The sequence below is a fragment of the Cyrtonyx montezumae genome, unplaced genomic scaffold, assembly GCF_038088225.1.
Source record: "Cyrtonyx montezumae isolate F1298 unplaced genomic scaffold, pur_monq_1.0 scaffold_2, whole genome shotgun sequence".
NCBI lineage: Eukaryota > Metazoa > Chordata > Aves > Galliformes > Odontophoridae > Cyrtonyx > Cyrtonyx montezumae.
The window spans coordinates 29,586,487-29,608,906 of NW_027071936.1; the positions used below are offsets into that span (position 1 = coordinate 29,586,487).

The window sequence follows — 22,420 nt, forward strand, 5'->3', positions numbered from 1 at the left end:
CAAGGTGAAAAGCACCAGTGTATCCTTCTTTGTCCCTGAAGGACTGACAACACATAGACTATCCTAAGTAAACAGCTATCTTGTCTTTCTAAGAGGATTTAAAACTAAAATTCTCTAATACGAGTGAGTATGCAAACACAGCCCTAAATGAGTGAATTATTACTGTACAATACAAACCTGCTGTGCTTTTGAACAAATAGTAGCAAAAAAGAAGCACAGCTATAGGATTAGACGATGACATTTTAGTGCCATGCCTTGAACTCCTTGTTTGTAATTTGATAAGGAAATTTACGCAAAACTTTATCTGTTTGGATGCTGGAAGGTTCAACCTTTTTTAGGACAAAAAAATCCAGAGTAAAACATAATAAACAAATAATATCAAATTCATTTTCGGCAAGGACATTCCAAGTTTTGTAATCTTCAGACCAAATGGAAATCTACAAATGCCAGCTTTATGGTTAATATTTTACAGAAGCAGGCAGTAAAGGGTATATAAGAAAATGATTTCCCTTCAATCGTCCTAGCATTTTTGAGTAATTTAACCCACATCGTAATCTGCAGCCATGAAGTGGGTAACGTTAATTTCATTTATTATCCTCTTTAGTTCAGCAACATCCAGGAATCTGCAAAGAGTTGCTCGTGATGCAGGTAAGAAAATATTAATTAATTGCCCTTATTCTCTTTGTTATACTGACTTAGTGACTTCAATGCAATTTCATGAACAATTCTTGCAAGCGTGATCAAAAGAGAATCAAATAAAAACAAAACAGATTGGCTTGAAAAGAAACTCAATGCAGACATCTTGAGGAGTAGGTAGAACGCTCCAGACAATTACATAACAGAGTAAATTTTGTCATGCATCTCGTTGTACCATGATGTGAATTATATTATCTGATGTTGATAATTCACAATCTGTTACTTTCCAGCACTGAGCAAGTTGATGTGCAGATGTTTTGGAATGACAGTATGTAACTGAGCTCCTTAGCAATGTCAGGCAATGGTTTTCATGCAAATAGGTCAAAAATCCAAAAATCTCAATTTTTGTCTCAGCTGAAAGAAAGCCTAGCTAAAAACCTACTGTGTTGTTTTTCCCCATGTTATTAAATTTTACTGCTAGTCAAACAATAATTTCTGTAGGCAAACCTAGAAGGTTTTCCATTTGTTTGAAACATGAAAATACACAAATTTAACAAAGCTGAGTTTTCAGGAGCTCACTAAAAATACTAGTGAACAGCAATGGATGCAAATTACCATTTTTTGCACTAAAATCCTTTTTATCAAATGAGGCCAGCTGATGATCCTTCATTTTTGGAAATATATTCCTTTAGTTCAGGCAGAAGAATTCTTCCTCGTCTTTTCTAAGCACCCCTGAATGGCATTTCTAGAACAAATGCCTGCCCTGTTATCATAGCTCATTCATTACTGTGGACACCTGCCTCATTTTCTTCCTGGAAAGCCTTATGGGATCTTACTATGAACAAGGTGTAACCACAACATAGATTTATTACCATCAGAACCCAATGAAAGGTCTCAGCTATCTTTCAAGATGAGTACAGATGGGCTCTGATAAGCCTTAAGTGAAACTAGAGAATGAATCTGCCCAGTTAATACTTTTCTGTTTGAAGAAAGAAAAATCTACTAATACTTACTCTAATCCAACTGCTGCTGAATTCCTTTATTCATAGACACGATCATGTTGTTGGTTATGCAAAGTATATTTGCTAACCCCTAAGTAGCTATTTTGAATATTTGAATTATGAGTACAAAAGTGAACTTTGTATTAAAACCCCCCAAATTACATATTTGCACTACTTTAGAAAGATGGCATAAGAGTTAGGTATCTGCAGACAAATGCTCACCTGAGACAACAAAGAATTAGAGATGGTTTGAAGAAACCTTTAGATTGACATCCCTTGAAATGTTATACAGATTTCATGGGATGGTGTACCCAAAGATGGGAACTTCACTAGAGCTCAGCATTAGCTTGGTCTGTTCCAAAATAACAATCTTACTCGCTTAAGTTCAAGAGCTGTGTTCATGCTGCGCACTTCTGAAAACCTGGTCTGAAGTGGACAGAATGTATTCTTTAAAGGGGGCCTTGCACAACAAACATAACAGTAAGCATCACTGTTTTTTTTTTTGTTTTGTTTTTTCCCTAGAGCACAAGAGTGAAATTGCCCATCGCTACAATGATTTGAAGGAAGAGACATTTAAGGGAGTGTAAGTGAATGCTCAGCTTACATTTTCTGATTGTTTTCCATCTCGATTGATATTGGATATGGATTAAAAAAGGGAAACTAAAACACACTGTATATCTTCCCATACAAAGCCTACAGATGCTTTATGACCTTTAAAATTCATGATGACTTTCTTGTTCTCTGAGAACACAATCCCCTACAAACATCCCCAGAAGATGTTCTGGACTATTATAACCAGAAAAAAAAAATTTCTGGCAGGTATTCTGATAACCAATTCAAACATTTTCTTCTGAAATAAATTTTGGGAACAGCAAAAGGCTATTGCAGAAACATAACTTTTTAAAAGAAGACAATCTGAAGATCATCTCTTGTAACAATTGAAAAAACAGGAGTATAAATATACTGCCATGAAATCAGCAGGAAATTAAAATCATGGATTTTCCTTGTTGATACTGATCTATTATTCAAAACAGTTATTACTAGGGAGTAAAGGTCAAAAACATTTTTCAGAAAGGAGAAGACCAAGGGCACAAGTTCTGTTACTATAATCTTCATAATGTTCTGTTGAAGAAATAATTTTGTTGCTTATGTTTCTTATCTCCATATTGCAAAATGTGCTCTCTATTTCAGTGCCATGATCACATTTGCCCAGTACCTCCAGAGGTGTTCTTATGATGGACTCTCTAAGCTTGTGAAGGATGTTGTTGATCTGGCACAAAAGTGTGCAGCCAATGAAGATGCTCCTGAATGCTCAAAATCACTGGTAAGCAGTGAATCCTTTGGTACTGTGTTTTTCCTCATTCTATGCAGCCACCAGAGTCATCCTCACTGAGGATTTATACCTTTAACCTTTTGGGCATACCTGTTGTCATCAGCCAATGCTCAGATATTTGTGCTGAAGCAAATAACTTGTTTTTCCTGGGTTATGAAGTTCTGACCTTCAGAGGTGCCACAATAACCAGTGGAGTAAGATTTTGGAGCTGAAAAGTCAGACTTCAGTACATTAAGTTTAGCATTGTCCACAAATAAATGTTATTTATTCGCTGACTGCAAAACACAGGATTTTAAGAATTATAGCAACCAATATGTGCAGGTTTTCACATGAGGTAACTTGAAAAGATATTTGTGATAATTTAACTCTGGTAAAACTTTTTGGAAAAAATCCTGCTAAGATCAGGTATCAAAAGATGCCTACAGGTACCTAGATACCTAGCAGGTTTGGCCAGACCCATTTTATTTTTCAATAAATCATTTAATCAACTGTTCTGATATCAAACCACATTACATAAACCTTTATGGAATTGTATTGAAAGCAATGGATTATTCCGGTTTATGGTCTGAATATTATCTGGTAAAAACTTACCTTTTTCTTACAGATAGATAGAAAGTTCATTACACTTTCTACATCATGTCTTTCTAGCAATAATTCTGACTCTCATCATCTCCCTTATAGCCTTCCATTTTCCTGGATGAAATCTGCCAAGTGGAAAGCCTCCGTGACTCATATGGTGCAATGGCTGACTGCTGTAGTAAAGCTGATCCTGAAAGAAATGAGTGTTTCCTGTCATTTAAAGTTCCCCAACCAGACTTCATTCAGCCATATCAAAGACCAGCTTCTGATGTGATATGCAAGGAGTACCAGGACAACAGACTGTCATTTCTGGGACAGTAAGAAAAATGTTGATGTTGCATTGCTTAAGTATGTAGCCAAGGGATCCCCAGGGTCTACTGAGCGTGTGGGCATGAAAAAGTTGTAAGCGTCCGATTGAATGTCTACATGCATGAAACAGCTGCTCAGTCATTAAATATCTAAAGTTCTGATCATGCTTTTTTCATTCTATGCTGGAGCAGGTTTTTCCATTCAAAATGAGCTTTAAGGGATCACATTTTATAAAATTCCTGGGAGCATTTTGTGAAAAATAAATTTAAAAAAAAACCCTCATTTTTTCCAATAGTAATGTAATAATTTACTTGCTCCACTACCCCTATTCTAACTGGAAAGGATATGAAGAAAGATAAGAGTGAAGAGAATAATAATTAGCAGTAAAATCCAGGGAAAATGGCCACAAATTGATTTTTGCTGCTCAAAATTAGAATTCTCAAATATTTGACAATGCGTTTAAAACAAGCATACGTACATCAAATAAAGTGGCTGAAGATATAAGGAGTTCATAATTCAGTCATTATTATAGAGTCCTGCTTTGGAAATGATGAAATTTAGCATGTACCATGTTGGTAGGTATTATGTTAGAAAAGTATATTAAATTTCTAAACTAGAAACAAAAGCTATAGAAGCTGTAAGAGATTTGAATCCATTTGCTCTTGCTACTGAAATACATCACTTATGTTTTCCTTTTTCATATAGTTTCATCTACTCTGTTGCAAGAAGAAACCCCTTCCTGTATGCTCCTACAATCCTTAGTTTGGCTGCTGATTATGAACATGCACTTCAAAGCTGCTGCAAAGAGAGTGATGTCGGTGCTTGCCTGGACACCAAGGTAGGTCATATTTTTCACTGGATGTGAAAGCAAAGTATCTAGTCTGCTACATAAAGGCGAGCCATAGAAAGAAGGTGTGCTAACTGAAGAGGCTCTGGAGAAAGACAGATCTCACTCAACATGCAATTTCTACTCCCAACAGAAAGTTGTATGAGAGATTCCTCCCCTATTCCTTGCACAAGAAAATGGAAGAGAAGAAGTGAGAAATTAGCGGAATGTTCCTGCTCACGCAATTTTTTTTTAAGAAGTTATTGTAGAGAAGGATTAATCATATAGTAACACTATGATTATGGTCAGATTACTTCCATATAGCTTTGCTTTTTAGAGAACCTTAGCCAAGATTTCATGTTTGGCCTTTTTTCTTTGTCTCAAAATTCTGTCCCAGTGACTTCTATGTGATAATTGCTGTGGTTTAAAAGAGAACTTTTGCTTCTTTGAGGCCACTGAATTTCACCAAAATTGAATGCTTGGGAAACAGCAGCATGTAATTATACTGGCCTTCCAGTACCTGAATGGGACCTACAGGAAAGATGGGGACAAACTTTTTATAAGGGTAGGTAGTGACAGGATAAGAGGAAATAGTCTTCAACTGGACAAGGGGAGATTTAGACTATATTTAAGGAAAAAATTCTTTACTGTGAGGGTAGTGAGACACTGGAACACGTTCCCCAGAGAGGTTGTGAATGCTCCCTCCCTGGAAGCATTCAAGGCCAGGTTGGATGGGGCTTTGAGGAACCTGGTCTAGAAGGAGGTGTCCCTGCCTATAGCAGGGCGTTAGAGCTAGATAATCTTAATGGCCCCTTCCAACCCAAACCATTCTATGATTATGTGAATTGCACTATGTCTTAAGGTATAGCGCATAGACTTGAAGCTAGATATTGGACCACAAAGTAGTTAGAGTTGCCTGAAGAATCCCTAATTTGATTAGCTTTCTACCAGAGCTAGCTGGACAATGATGTTGTGTTTCTAAAGTGGAATTTTCAGATTTGCATTTTTCTCATTCAATTAAATGTCAGTTTAACATGACAATGTCCATCCTATTACTATAGGAAACTGCCATGAGAGAAAAAGCCAAGAAAATAAGTGTGAAGCAGCAGTATTCCTGTGGAATCCTCAAGAAGTTCGGAGATAGAGTTTTCCAAGCAGAGTAAGTTTCAACCATGTTTATATATCTAAATATATTTTATAAAAATATAAAAAGTGGGCTTGTTGACTTAAATCTGCAACTACTCATGAGGAAAACAGCAGCATATATATTTCATTTCCACGTATTGAGTTTGAAAACTTGATAGTCATGATACTCGATACTCTACAGTCATTTACTTGGTAGTCATGATACTTCCTAACGTACTTTAGCTGACAACTGTTGAGACTACACCTACAGTTATTTCTCAGCCAATTTTTAGATGTGGAATCTCATTCAGATAAGGTTCTCGCATAAAGAGTGGATGCAGAGTGAACAACAGGGAAAAAAAAAAAAAAAAGACAGCTGTAGAAGTTACAAATGTATGAAATCTTTCCTGGAATCAATACAAGAGATGTGGAGTTATCTGGGAGAGTATCACCCAGAACCAGAGTTTCCAATACGTTTAATCTACATTTTTGCCAAAGTTATGCTCCTTTCTTATGCCTTTAGCTTTTAGCAATAGGCACATAAGTAAACAACAAACTAAGCTGCCAGTTTGAACCCGAGAACAGTCAAATTTGGCAGAATCACAATTCTTGATAAAAGCACGATTTTAAGATTAAGAAAGACTTTCACAATTAAAAAAATGCATCACCTGCCTTACCACAGAGAACTGCTTTAATTCCATGGATAATACATTAAAATCTGATCTGACAAATGTTTATAAATATCTAAAGGGAGGTGGGAGGCAAACTGATGAGGCAAGGCTCTTCTCAGTGTTGTGTAGCAATAGTACAGCAAGTAATAGCCTAAAACTTGCACATAGGAAGTTCCATACTAACACACAGAAGAACCTCTATATGGTAAAGTTGATGGAGCACAGGAACAGGCTGCCCAGAATGGTTGTGGAGTCTCCTTCTGTGGAGGTATTCAAGCCCCAGCTGGACATTTACCTGTGTGACCTATTGTAGGGTAGCTGCTTTAGCAGGGGGGTTCAACTCAATGATCTCTTGAGGTTCCTCCCAACCCCTGCAATTGTGTGATAAAATTCTTTATGACTACCTGACTAGATAGAGCCAACTTTTAAAAAAAAATTCAATTGACCATAAGTCAAGCTTAGTAATATACAGATATTTTACAGGCATTCAAAAGAGACAGGAAACTGTAGAGAGTGATTCTTATGTAGACAGCTCAGATCAGAAGAATCAGATTTCAAAGCCTTGTTTTCTAGACAACTGAAATTAGGTGAGAACGCTGCTGATCTACAGGATCATATCCTTAGTTACTTCCAACTTTCTGTTCAAAGCAGAGCTTTGAGTCAAGTGTATTATTCTTCTTTTCTGTCTAGCAAACTTGTTCGCTTGAGCCAAAAATACCCCAAGGCTCCATTCTCAGAGGTTGCTAAAATTGTACATGACTCTAAGGAGATCCACAAAGAGTGCTGTGAAGGGGACATGGTGGAGTGCATGGATGACATGGTAAGCTAAAAATTCCTCAAAAAATGTCTACATACATGAAAAACAGTAGAAAGAAAATTTCAGCAGCTATTCATAGTTCAAGGAGCTTGGATTGAATACTGCCAAAAGGTTCCTCAGCCACTAGTAAACAGCTCAGTTGGCTGTTAATGGAACTAAATTTTGTACCACTTTTAGGTCTAGCTCTTTATGATCATAAGGGCATGAACTGGTTTGCTAACAGGGTAGCATGGGTATTTGGTTAAAATCAAAGCATCTACTGTGGGACTTGTTTGATAACATTTACACTGTAAACACAGCAAAAGAAATTGGAGGCAAAAAAAGCCAGAAATTCTTTGCTCTGATGTGTATACTGAAACAAATCCAGCTTTCCTGTATTGCCAGCTCAAACAGGAGGATTTGCAAAACTGCAGTAGTAACCTTACCTAAATATTGACAGCCTATCTGGAACTTAGACATACTTAAACCTATAACCAGCTTGTATCCTGGACTGGCTTCATTAAAGTCTGGAGCTTTTAATGAAGTGTCTTCTGTCAAGAGATGGCCATGTGACAGGATTGATGAAATCAATCAGTCAGCCTTATGACAGTTTCAATGGCTTTCACTGCCTTCCCAGGGCTTGTCTTCTCAAAGGTTCTAAGACCTTATTCTCCCTTGCACCTGAGAACATCACATTCTACATACACAGGAAGTGCCAGTCCCTCCAATTATTTCTTTTCCTACGGAGACAGCATTTGTTTAAGAAACTGCTCAGTAAATAAGTAATCTGAGGGAAAAGGGAGGAGTCTGAAAGAGAGAAGAGTTGAATTAGTATCTTTAAATTATTATTTCATTGCTTGTCTGAGGCTATGCTTTAATTTTACAGGCAGAGATTGTGAGCAATATGTGCGCTAAACAAGACATCATCTCAAGTAAAATCAAAGGCTGCTGTGAGAAGCCTGTTGTGGAACGAAGCCAGTGCATTATGGAGGCAGAGTTTGATGAGAAACCTGAAGATCTTCCTTCATTAGTTGAAAAATACATAGAAGATAAGGAAGTGTGTAAAAGTTTTGAAGCAGGCCATGATGCATTCATGTCAGAGTAAGTAGTTCCAACAGTGCACATGCTTGTATTTGAACACTGTTCTGAATTATCTGTTCTCATTTCGGAACCTTTTGCACCACAGAGGAAAAAGCACAACAAAAACCTGTCCTTTTGGGTGTTTCAAGTGTGTGTGGAGAAAAGAGATTACAATTACCACATGGAAATCCAACGTGACAGATGTAACTTCAAGCCTAGTTTCTCATTTGTGCTTTGTGACTGTTCCTCTTCAGCATTGTGCTACTTACCAAAGCTGAACTGAACACTGCTTTTCTTTTATTCGGGGTTTTTGTTCAGGTCCACATGCATTATCTGCTTAAGAAGCATTCTGTCCTGGGGAAGCTATTCTGTTCTTACATTTGCCCTGCTGGCAGTCAACAGAATGTATCAAAAAACTCTATGAAAACAAAGCGTCCACCTTACATGATCTCATCTGAGGAACTGTCATTGTTGATTACTGTGCTGCACTTGAGGAAAGCAGCATGATATTTGGGAGCTCTAACGCTCTCAGCTTATGTGTCTTTCAGATTTGTTTATGAATACTCAAGAAGACACCCTGAGTTCTCCACACAACTGGTTCTGAGAATTGCCAAAGGATATGAATCACTCCTGGAAAAGTGCTGCAAAACTGACAACCCTGCTGAGTGCTATGCAAATGCTGTAGGTGCAATCTCATAAAAGAGCAGACAGAAAGCATTTTGAGAGGCTAATCCCAGGAAAACTTAGTATTCTGATGGGACACAAAACAGTCCACAACAACATTATAAAGCAATCTCAGCTCACAGAGGAACTCCACCGGTCACTTCATAAAATCTCAATTTCCTGATGCCTCTGTCTCTCAGAAGTGATACTGCTTGTCCTAAATAAGATGATTAATAGCTAGTTAGCCAAACTATCCTGTTCTCTTGACTATATTGAGTAGCTACTCACTGATTATGATAGAAACTTGCATGGCCAGCTCACAGAGAAAATCCTAAACTTTGGTCTTCTAACCTTGAATTTAGTCACACACAAATCACTGCAGAAGTTGATTCACTGACAGCTTTGGCCCAGATATGGAAAGATGATGTTCCCCCTCACAGCTGATTATCCTGTACTTTAGAAATAGTGACCTGATTTTAAGAATGAAGAAGAGAAATCCCTAACAGAGATCAAATTAATGGACAATTAAATTTCTGAAATCTTGCTGCCTCTTTAATTAAATTGCTGTTAGAACTGAATTCTCCTACATGAGTCAGGCCCCAGAGAGACTTGAATCAAATGGTTGGCCTTGCATAACGGGTATTATAGAGCTAGTAATCTTTAGAAGAGAACAAAAACTCTATTTGTACAATTGTTAACCAGGATGATCTTCTCTACTGTTACTAATAAACTTACACTTGTTTGCAGCAAGATCAACTGAACCAACATATCAAAGAAACTCAGGATGTTGTGAAGACAAACTGTGATCTTCTCGCTACCCATGGTGAGCCAGACTTCCTCAAGTCGTAAGTACTTTCTGATACATATACTTCCATGTAAACAATTATTCTGACTGCCTTGGGCGTAAGTATTTGGACTTTGCTGAGGGAACAGTTGTTTTTTTGTGCTTTTTCAGCATCCTGATCCGCTACACTAAGAAAATGCCTCAGGTATCAACTGATACCTTGCTTGAAATTGGAAAGAAAATGACAGCTGTTGGTACTAAGTGCTGCCAGCTTCCTGAAGACAGACGCCTGGCTTGTTCTGAGGGTTATGTGAGTACATTTATTTTCCCTATTCCCCTCTGAGATTTCTTCTATTCTCAAAAGCACTGAATTCTGGTAAGGTAGTAAGTTCACATTGAATTTTTATAGCCCCCAAGCTAACTATCAACATAACAGAATTGGAAACCTCACTCATTTTTAATGGATTTGAGAACCTAAATAGCTCCCTCAGATTGGAAGCTTTGAAAAATTTAGCTGAACTTGGAAAGCAAAATTGAGTTGCTTGGGTCTATAGGAGCTTTTTTTGTGTGTGTTTGGAAAAGCTAAGGGGTCTCTTAAAAGAAAACTGCGCTTACCAGCTATAACCAAATAGCCAGACTGCGGATTAAGTCCCTGACTACAGGAATACATACTCATTTCAAAATTTAAGACCATGCCATTTCTGAGCAGGAGTTTAGTTTGGAGAGCTTCCACTTCCAGATATCCTATTGTGACACAAACATCACACATTTCTTCTATTATTATAGAAGGCTTAACATGTTTGTCCTTCTTCCTTTTTCTTTTCAGCTGAGCATTGTGATTCAAGATATGTGCAGGAGACAGGAGACCACACCTATAAATGACAATGTTTCACACTGCTGCAGCGATTCCTATGCTAACAGGAGACCATGTTTCACTGCCATGGGAGTAGATACCAAATATGTTCCTCCACCATTTAATCCCGAAATATTCAGCTTTGATGACAAATTGTGCAGCGCTCCTCCTGCAGAACGAGAACTAGACCAGATGAAGTAAGCTAAAGGAAATTCCTTGTAGAAGAAATTCAGAGGAGTAACATGTTAACGGGGGCAGAAGTAAGCTGCAAAAGCACTGAATTTTTGCCTAACTGGGACTTCATTGGTGGTAAAGAAAACCAGATAGAACTATGTGTTTGTACTGACATTTTCTTCAAATGAAATTAGGGTCTTAGATGAAGGGTTCTGTGCAAGTCCACTACCAGTGCAAGTCTTAGGATGTACTTAGTTAAAGCAGTATACAGATCATTCTAATAAGTTCTTTTCCATCTGCATTTGAGTTAAGAAAAAAAAAATCAAGCAAACAAAACAACAACAAAAACAAAACAAACAAACAAACAAAAAAGCCAGCAGACAGTGGTGGTATACTGAGAGTCTGGAGACAAAAAACAGGCACAAGCCACCATAGGCATAACAAAAAGCCCCTTAATGAGATATACCTGCATGGAATGACATTTTTTAAATTGGAAGAAAAAACCAAATAAGAACAGACAGCATTAACTATGTATTGTGGTTTTGTTTTCAGATTGCTCATCAACCTCATTAAACGCAAGCCCCAGATGACAGAAGAACAAATAAAGACAATTGCTAATGGTTTCACTGACATGGTTGACAAGTGCTGCAAGCAGTCAGACATTAATACATGCTTTGGAGAAGAGGTATTTCCTATGTCCTTTTAAAAACTAAAAATAAAAGTACACAGGGAACAGAAAACTCACTAAGAAACCATCCACTAAGGGATTCTACAGCCTACAGCTGTTGGTTGTCTGTATGCCCTTACAATAAATTTGTCTGCAGAACTTAACATACAACTTAACTGTACTGCTAATGGTCACAGGTTGTAGTCCTTGAACAACTTCATTTGGAAATATAGTTTCAAGATAATTTAGCCCAATCCTCCGCTTAAAGCAAGGCAAACTTCTGGATTAGATACGGTTGTTTTGAGACTTGCTTGAAAGAGCACATTACCTACAAGTCACACTTGAAAATTAAGTTTGTGTAGAATTTAAACCATATCCCTAACATACGTAAGCTGCCTTTTGTGCAACAGACAGTTAGAACACTAACGATTGCCAATGAAGAGTGCATTTGGATCAATTATAAGAGCTAACTAGAAAAAAACAGATATAGTTGCAGGGCGAATCCAGATGATTATGTCCTATGAACAATCATTGTGGTATGTCAACGACAAACACGTGCATTCATTCAGTTTACTCTTCTCTGAAGCAGCCACAAGAGAAGCTTATCTGTAGCCATATTACTGAGTAAGCTCAAAGCATTTGCAAGAAGCGTAAATGCCTGTTTTCAAAGAACAGCCTCTTTCAATGGAAGCACTAACAGATCATTATTACTGGTATCTTAAACTACTTATTGACCCAACTATTTTTCATCTATTACCAAATTATTGCATAGACAAATATATTAGAAAAACCTTGAAATAAATTATTTGGTCTGTAATTCACTCTAAAAGAGTATTTTCTCCCTTCACAAGATTGAAAAATATCCATCATACAAGAGTGCACAGCTTCCAAGGTTAGAAAATATCATTAAAATTATCCTTGAACCACAACACAGACTCAGGCTGAAGTTCATAGAGGTTTCTGCTCAAGTGCTACAAATGATGCTGCCGTTGTTTCTCTTTCACAACTGTTTGTATTCCTTTTTATAGGGTGCCAACCTAATAGTCCAGAGCAGAGCCACATTAGGAATTGGTGCTTAAGACATGGTAGGTAATAGAATCTCTCTCTTTCTCCTCATCCTTTCACCCATTTAACAGCTTCAAATTAGAAAAAAAAGAAAAAAAAAGTATCTAGTTTCCCTTTCACCATCAGATACTTGCTTTTTCACTGGGTGTGCTAACATCTATAATTATATAGCATGTGGAGAGTTAAAATACTTCTAGAATGCTATCGGTTTACAAAATAATCCTTTTTTTTTTTTTTTTTTCCTTTTCTTCACCTCTCTCCCTCCAAATCCCATCTAGGTTGCCATGAGGAAAACACGGAGATAAAATGCTTTTCCTGCCCATTACATTTTTTTCCTGGTTATTGAATCGTGGTTTCGTAAATCTTCAGTGTTTTGTCAAACAATATGCTTTTCCAGAAACTTTTCAATTCTATAACTTGCAAAAAATAAAAAAAATAATAAAAAAGAATAGAATAATAAATAAAAGCCTTTTAAATCTGCATTTGTCTTGGTCTGCTGGTGACTGCTCAAAGGCAAAGATTGACAACACTCCTTACACAAGATGGTTGCTACAGCTATGTATATGGACAGGCATTCTATTGTTTTCTCTTGTAAAGTATGTATGTACATCCCACCAATCCAATAATATGAAAGGGGGTGTGATGTTTACTAGCCTTTAATTCTCTGACTCAATTACAGGGGCATTTTAGTTTTCACCGCAGTGGTTATTACACAGCAAGAGAATATTCAAAAGAACTGTTCACCCTAAGTAAGATGGTTAGTAATGTCCACTTGAAAAAAAACTGTATGTATACACAAAGCACCTCTTTGCTTGCAAAGAGCTGCACAGCGAGCTACTTTCAGATGCTTCTGTTTATGCCTTCAATTCTCTTTAAATTAGCTTTTGACTTTATAGATACTTCTTGAGAAGCCAACAATCAAAATAATATCCTTCACTGCAGGAAGTTCCTAACAGAGAAACACTGGGGTTCCACGTCACTGAAGCACCATGATTTTCTATCGCATACTTAGTTTCAGTCCACAAACACCCAAAAAACCCCAAATCTTCTACACTTGAACGTTGGATAGTGGGATTGTTTTTGCTGTGATTCCTCGGATAATAAAGCGTTTAGTATGGACAACTATACCGGCCTTGAAACTCTTTGTGACTCTAGTTCATGAACTGGTGGTCTTTTCCAGAACCAGAGACATACACGCAGAATGAAACAGAGACATGGAGTTGAAAATTTAAGAGAAAGAATTCATGAATCTAGATATGACTGAACAGTTTGGATTTTCAAGTAATCAGTCACAGTTACGCACTGTTTTAGAATAATTTATATGATACAAACATCTCAAGAGCTGGAAAGTTTAGTTAACCTGAGCAAGAATCATTCACCAGCTGCTGTTAAGCACTTTCTTCCTTCATCACTCAATGTTTGCATAAGTGAGCACAGGGGATGAACCTGCTCTAGGACAGCACAGATGTAGTTAATTACAAGTTTAGCTTGTACAAGAAAGAGATCAGCTAGGATTCTGAAGCAAAGAAATCAGCTCTAGCTCCATGTGACTATCAAGAGATATCTTAATAGATTACCAGTCTTTGCAAAATCTCTAACCATATAACATCACGTTCTTACACATACTGGTTAGCTCATAATTATGTCTAGTAGGTCTTTTCAGCTACTACAATCATTTCAAAAGCAGAAAAATTATTCTATAAGATTTAGTAATGAAGAATATTTTTTAGTTAATGCTTTGGGAATTTTGCTGGCTACAGAGAGATACAACATTTGTATATGTGATTTCCAGGCTGTATTTATCAATGCTGAAAAGAGTAATTAGTCAAGATAAAGAAGTGGAATATATACTAAAAAATAAATAAATCTGAAAGAATGGATTGACCTCTGCCTGTAGTTTCTAGAAGTCATGGGAAATCATCTATTTCTCTTTCATATGTTAAGGTATCTTTTGGTAACACAGATGCACTGCAGCACTTAAAGAGCATCAGGACTGATGGGGCTTTAAAAATATTTCTTAACAGCTTCTATTGAACTTTTTTCCCTGTAAAGTCTGAACACAGAAGGCAGAGGAATCAAGCACAGATACAAATCTAAGACCACAGTGGTGCAAAAATATTTTTTAATTTCCTAAGTGTCTCATAAAGAGGTTGAGAAACCTCCTCAATCACCTGGAACACATTTAAATTTCTGCTACCAAACCTGAATTATGACTTCAAGTTTCAGAAGGGCCAACTGTTATCATAACTCTCAACATACCTGTGACTCATTTTCATGAAGCAGATTTTGTTAGGTTATCTCAACAGTCTTGTTACCCTGATATTCCCATTTTCACTTACTTATCACTTATCTCTTTTTCATACACCCTCTATATAGGTTCATCAAGCTATGAACATCCAACCTCTAACATTCATGATGGCTATTCCTTCAAATCAAGTTTTCTTTGGAGAAAACCTGATGACAGATACACGCATACTTTGCATAGAGAACTGTTTAGAGATCATCATCCATTAACAATAATTAACAAAAACCTCCTCTAAATTATTTGCTATGTTTAAATTTCATATGCTATGACAAATAAACAAACACAAAGTAATTAACGTTTGACAAGTACAAAACCTACCATTGTTGCACAAAGATCTTCAAGCAATTTTCCAAAGCTTCCAAAATAACAAGATCCAAAAGTTAGAAATTATACTATTCTCTTAAATGGTTAAGAGACAAGGTCTTTATTCTTCCCTTCTAGGGTAAGAGATTATAATCATTTCTTTCTGCCTTCTCCTTCAGTCTTTAATTCCTTCAGCTGACCATGTCACCTGCATTCATCGGGCTCCCACCTGCTTGAAGCTCCTCATTTTCTTCATCTCTGAATTATTCAGCCATTTCATCCTGTCTATATATATGTACCATGCTCTGAATTATAAATTGACAGTTGTCTTTTATAATGCTGTATATTGGCAGTCAGCTTTTAAGGGCACCCCTATAAGATGTTGTCATCTCTTGGACAAGGCATTACTCTCTTAGAGCTTGATTTCTCACAGTGCATCTGAGGTTGATAAAATGCCTCTAAGCCCCAGCTGCTCTGCATTCAGTCTTAATGCTTGAGAACTAGCATTAGTATCACAATTTTGGAGTGTCTCTTGGAAGACCATGGGCTCCAGACATAATATTTTGAAAGTCCTTTAATAGATTCCTCAACTTTCATTTAAGCACTCTACATCTTAATGAATTTTTGGGAAAACTTCTATCAAGGTCATGACAAGGAAAACAGAAGAGAGCAGGAAGTAAGAATGTTCTAATCCTTTGTAGTAGTTTATGATGCTGATCTTGCAGCACACAGCCCTATTAAAAATGAACTAGAGTGTATTCAAGGCTTTGCAATGGGCGACAGCTCTGGATCAGTGCACATTTCTAAGTTTTGAAAAAATTTCTCTTGGTCACCCAACTTTTACTCTGCTCTCATACACATATCAGAAAATTTTTATCACTGCATTACACCAAAAAAGGCACAAAGTGTAGGTGCTTTTTAAGGTACACAAGAAATTTCACTAACATCTTTAAGTCCACTAACATCTTTGATACAAATCTTTATGATCTCTTTGCCCTAGAGTTGCTCTCTGTTACCTCTTACTAAAGGTAGCACTTGACTTTGCTACTTCGGATGTACTTTTTGGGTTAACTATGAATAAGTATATTAGTAATCAGTGATAACTGACTTTCAAAGTAGTCTGGATAAAATCACAAACCCAATAATTTTGTCACATTTCCTGTCAGCAAAGGTGACTGCCGTTTGGGAGTGTCATTCAAGCCTAATGGAAATTTACATATGTGTAGTTAACTGAATTATTGAACAGGCTGCCCAGGGAAGTGGTGTGATCACCATCTCTGGAGGTGCTCAAGACACATGGAGATGAGGCACTGAGGGACATGGCCAGAGGGCACGGTAGGGATGGGTTGGGATTGGACAAAACAATCTCAGAGGTCTTTTCCAACCTTAATGATTTGATTATTCGAATTGCTAACTGATTGCTGAAGACAGTATATACATTATTTTATTGCTACCCATTTTCTTTGCTTCCAAGCTCCCCATCATGGTCTACACAAAACCAGGAAGTGCCATTGCTCCTTTTTGACCTTACAAGCTTTGCAACTGTGTCAATAACTGGTTGGTGTTTCTTTTGGATAATTTTATAATGAACATGAAGTAAAATAGCCTTATTTTCAACCTAAGAAAGTATATACAATACACTATATGAACTGAACACTTATCTATTTTAGCTTTTTATCTATTTATTTCTCAACAGGAGGAAACATTACTACTATGAAGATATCTCTTCAAAACTGAAACAGAATGAAACAGATCACAGTGAAATGTAAGAATGTTTATTCTGAGTTTAACATTCAACGTTTCTAAACCAAAATGCCTTCTGACCTTAAGTAAAAAACTAACAAGTTAGGGAAATCAACAAAATCACCAAGTATCATTTTACTACTCATTTTTTTCTGAAACTCCTCAGCTAAAAATTTCTAATAATGCCATTTCATTTGTCATATGTTTTTACATGTCTGCTAGATAAAGGAGTTCAAATTTTCATCTAGACATAGATCCCTGCATGCAAAGGTCTGCCCTTCAGAACACAGTGATTTCAAGAGGGGCAAAATGAAAGCTTCCAACAAATCCTTTCTCTTTCTGCTTATGTTGGTAATTTCTGTTAAATGGAACAGGAATCTAATCTAGTTGTTTCATTTTCAAGATTTAAAAATGAAAAGCCTACGTTTTTTTAATAGACTGTTGATGTGTCAGTTTATTTGACACTAATGGCTGAAACAAGTGTGTAGGTGATCTGCATATGGAAAAGTACATGCCTACAAATAGTACTTGCTGACCTTAACCAGTTATTTTCCACAGCTGAATTAGAAAAATTTTGAGGGTGGGCTTGAATATTCCCAGACAATATACACACAATTGGGCACCAGAGAGCTCAGTAGATTGAGAGAAAGTTTTAAGGATATGGAGCTACAGTGGCATTTTTATAAACTGCAGCCCAGAACATGTAGTATGTACCCAAAAGAACAGTGAGAAGACACTGCAGTGTCCTAAGCCACTGGTAGGAAATCATAAGTTTAAGTCAAGTTTACATTTTCAGCCAAGCTAGACTGATAAATATCAAGTCACTGAAAAACTGTCCCTCCCTCACGTTAAACAAGCCGTGGATTAGTATCTACACACACACTTTACAAGAAACTAAACTCATAGAATTGTGCATAAGCCTTCCTATATGACCCCATCATTCCAATGTTTTTCCTTTTCATTACATCTGCTCTTGTATCCCACCATTTTCTTGCACAAGAGGTATCAGTAAGAAAATTTCATGAATTGCACCATACTGCAGTGGTAAGGCTGACCCTGAAACAAAGCATTTTTTCCCCGATTTTGAAAATCCCAGGGAAAAGTTAAATTGACAATACCAGAGACCAGAGATCAGTGTATCAGTAAGGGAAGACCAGGACAACAAAATTTTATACCTAGAATAGTAAGAACATTGTTTGCATTATATTGAATAAGTACTATTCAGTCTTGCTACACAAGACTCAATATCTTGGGAGCACTGTCTTTTGCAGAAGGGCCTACAAGAATTAGTTGTTGCCTTCTCAAAACTGCATTTTGATTTGTTACCTGCAAATGAGTTCCCCAGTATACACAAAAATGCTATGTAAGCAGGTCACTGCAACCAAAGTTTGTTGTATTAAGATAACAGTGACTGTGTGTTGTTAAGATAGCATGTTTTGACATTCAGCATTAGTGTTTCTCTTGGCTAGACCATCACGCCTACAGGTGCCAGATAAAGACAAGGACAAGTTGTAAATGTCAGCCTTTGTACTTAGTTGTGTGTGCAGTTCAGCTGTAGCCAGTCTCCTGTGGAATTTGGAAAACAGTTAAAAGTAGGAGCTTAGGAAATCATGGAAAAAAGGGAGCAGGGGGGAAGAACAGGTTATTAACTTGAAGAGTATCTTAGAAACATTGAATCATGAAGGTTGGAAAAGATCACTAAGATCATCGAGTCCAGCCATTAAACCATCACTTCTTCCCTTCCAGATGCTGCAAGTTTGTCTTATACTCTCATACTCAGCTAGCATGTAGGCTTTGCTTTCCAGTAAAAAGCATTTCTGCTGGTTACAAAAAGATATGCAGCAATCTCAATAGAAACAGCACACATATAAATCTTTCACAATAAACACTGGGCTGCAGATCCCTTTCCTGACACCCACACAGTCCACGCATTAGCAATGACTGCTTCTCCTCTCTTCCTTAGTGTAATAACAAATTGAGCCCCAAACCTCTAGTGGGCATTTGCTGCAGTGAGTAAGAAAAGCAGAAGAGCCTCTCCTCAACCTGATCCTCACCTAAAACAAAGCAATGTTAGATCCAATAAGATCGTCTTGTTATAGTGTGGAAGAAAGTGTCCTGCAGTGAAAAGCAGGCATTTGGTTATACTGATAAATCCAAACTGACACCAACACTATTCCTTGAAGTAGAACCAGAACCTGAACATCAATCCTCCAAGTTCAATGTATTTATCAATTCTCTATCCTCTTTTTGCTATCAAAAAATACTACTATTAAAGAGATGCTCTCTGAGTTGATTTTTAAATCATGTATTTACTTGATTATTTCTTTTGTGCTTTCTAGAAAATGTGTATTTTATTGTTGACATGGTCCAGAATGGAATGGAAGAAATATGAAAATAGTAAAATTTGCAGGGCACTACTCGTCCTTATATCACAGAGCTGACCAAAGGTCATTTTAGACAGAAACTTGAAATTCTGTACCTTGGAAGATTCAAGTAAAAGATTGATAATCTACTGTGTGGAGAATGTAGGAACAGTGCCACAGAGCCCCAGTTCAGCAAACGACAATGGTTGTATGGTTGACTTTTCCTCTTGCTGCTTGCAACATGCCTGAGAGAATGGCACAGCTTCACAAGAACTGGAGTGGAGGGAACCAACTGGAGCTGATGGATGAAACCAAGATCTCTTCTCAGAAGCTCATTAATAACTCCCTCAAGAATAGGCTGCTGATAAATACTCGATCATTTAAAACTAATATCATATCTATTAGAACAATGAGGTGACCATGACAGCTACTGACTAAACCTCTCTGGGAAAACTAGATTGCTCTACCACTCTGGGAGTCACATGGTATTAGATGGCTTACAGAGTTATACTGGAGGGCAAGAAGCCTTTCTTCAACATCCTATCAGTACTGCAGCAAAAATAGGAAGAGAAGTCCCAGTGGAAAACAGATTGTGAAATTTACATGAATTTATCCTGCAAGAAGGCTGAAGAGTCTGAAGCTGATTAATATACAATATTTGTGAACATATTAATTTGTCTTCATTTTTACAGGCTTTGTTCCTTCTTTTGCTTTTAGTATACCAGAGAATGTGACTGGGATCAAAGATACCGAAGAAAAGGTAAGCTTCCTCATGTGTAGACATGCTAAGAGAGCAACAGTGCAGACACATGTAAACAAGTACTCCTGAAATATGTCAATTGATTCCAAACACTGGCACCATGTAAAGCACCCAGTGCACTTTCCACCAACACGCCACTCTGACAACACACAGCAAATGTCTCCACACAAGCTTAGAGACGAAGGGCACAAAGAGAAGCAATGCCAAGAAAAGCAGTGAGGGAAGTTGTTTCATTCCCAGCCAAGTGACTCAAAAGAACCAAAGGACAGAAGACTTCTTTGCCAACTTATGGAAGGAAGTAGGTGTGTGTGGCCTGTGCATGTTTACACCCATACTGCAAGGTTATCCTGTCTCTTGTGCTGACACGCTGATACACCCACAGGGTGAATGCTTCTCAAGTAGGGAAACTGCCAAATCGTATCAAAACAAGGGACCACACAAAACACCTAAGTATGACTAAAAAAGTAGAGAAGCTAGATGTTACAGATAAATCTTTTCATTGCCTAAAATTAAGGGAATTTGAACAGAATCCTCTTAGCTAGGCAAAAGCCCATTTGCCAAAACATATAAATTCAGGAAGTCATCCAGGTGAAACAAATTCAACAAATGATCGATACTATTAGTCACATTTATGGACTGAAAAAAGTGTTTCTTTACCATAAGAATTCCTATCAATGCCAAATAATCTATTAAATCATTTGCAACAATGAAGTTAATAATGTGGGTTTCCTCCCTGTTCTGCCTCCAGGTTTACTACATACAACAGAAAAGATGTGCTGAACATATGGGCAAAAATGTTTCATGTTCCAAGTGTCCCATGAATACCTTAATGTGACAGCAGTGAGTGTTGTCACACTGTCACAAGTTATCTTAAAAAGAAAACCTTTCAGCCTCTTCAGTGAGCTACAAAGTAGACCTCAAAACCAATTATAGAACTTGTCTACTTTGGCAGTCCTCAAGCTCTAAGAGCTTTCTCATGCGAATTGGTTTGGGTTTGGTCAATATTGCTATGGTATGCAAAGTAAATTCAGAATGTTTTAGCAAGAAGAGTTGAGCACAATGCCAGTTCAGACCACTTCAAATCTATTCACACATATGCATTATGGCAGTGAAAAGATTGAAAACTGCTGTTAAATTTTGAGCTAAATATTTGCAAGAAAAACTCAAACATATTTTAGGAAACATGTTTTCCTAGTGAATCTTCAGCTAACAGAATAATATGGATTAAAAGCTGAATTCATTTCGACTTTCAACTGAAAATTCTGTGTGTTCAACCACAAACTCATTATTGGAAGATGGGGAGAGAAAAGGATTAGGGTTTTCAATAAAAAACAAACAAACAAAAAACCTACAGAAGTAGACCCATTTTTCTTTGTTGCTATTTTGAGCATATAGAACTATACTTTCATCCTTTTCTTTTTAAATCCAACCATTACAAATACCTGCCTTTCAAATCAAGGAATTATTCTCCATTTCCAAAAAGTCATCATGTACTGTTGGTAGGACAACAGCTGCTACTAACTGTTCTAACAGCAACGTGCTACTGTTGTGTACAGACATGCACAGCAGATAACAAGCTCAAGCTGCGTCATATTGTGTGTATTTCTTGATGAACAAGGGCTCACAACTTAAGTCACTACAGACAGGGCAATCAAAATTTTTAGTGTCAGATGCCCTGTAGACTTTGCAGGCTGTTTCCTCACACAGCACCCAACCTCTACACCAGCTGGATTCTCTCTTTTTAAAGATAGAGAATTAAACTCTCTGCCAATGTGTTTTGACAAGGACAATCTGTGACCACCTCACTTTTACAACCTTGAAGAAGGGTTCGAAGAAATAGAATCATTATTATTCTTTTAATATATACCTACATATGTGCAAATGAACTTGTGCATATTTATTTGTTTAGGTCATCTGACATAGCCATTTACAGGAAGACAGTGAAGATTTATAACAGCAAGGCATTGAACACTTGAGAGGTCAAGTTCCATTCTCTAATTATTGTTTTTAATGTTTTCTTGAAATGAATAAAATATCACATGAGATAAAGAATATATAAGACCTCACTGAAAACAGGACATGGCAAGCTCAGTCTTACCACTCAGTGGAGCAATAAGTCTGAGTAGGGGAGACCTCACGTTTGAGACAGAGGCCTAGGCTCCCTGGGCCAAGAAACTAATAATCTAATAAACTATTAGAATCTAATGAACCAATGAATTATTACATTCATTAGATAGTGAATCTAATTATCTGTGCAGATTTGGGTGCATAACAGACACGAGCACTGAAAATGAAGTGGTGAGAGGGAATAAAAGATTCCCATTTCATAACTGTTTCTTTACCTTATTTTTTGCAGGCAGTAAACCTCAATACCCCAAAAAGAC

The 22,420-nt window shown here is 37.1% G+C and overlaps 1 protein-coding gene across 1 annotated transcript; it reads left to right on the plus strand.

Moving 5' to 3' along the window:
• The first annotated feature begins 522 nt into the window (after nt 1-522).
• Nucleotides 523-13,042, plus strand: ALB (albumin). The gene is made up of 15 exons (XM_065736780.1): nt 523-648; nt 2,160-2,220; nt 2,829-2,961; nt 3,652-3,866; nt 4,564-4,696; nt 5,746-5,843; nt 7,171-7,300; nt 8,163-8,377; nt 8,905-9,037; nt 9,767-9,864; nt 9,975-10,113; nt 10,630-10,853; nt 11,383-11,515; nt 12,526-12,582; nt 12,841-13,042. Exons 1-14 carry the CDS (start codon nt 564-566, stop codon nt 12,574-12,576), a joined length of 1,848 nt encoding a protein of 615 aa, XP_065592852.1. The 5' UTR covers nt 523-563; the 3' UTR covers nt 12,577-12,582; nt 12,841-13,042.
• The last annotated feature ends 9,378 nt before the right edge of the window (nt 13,043-22,420 follow it).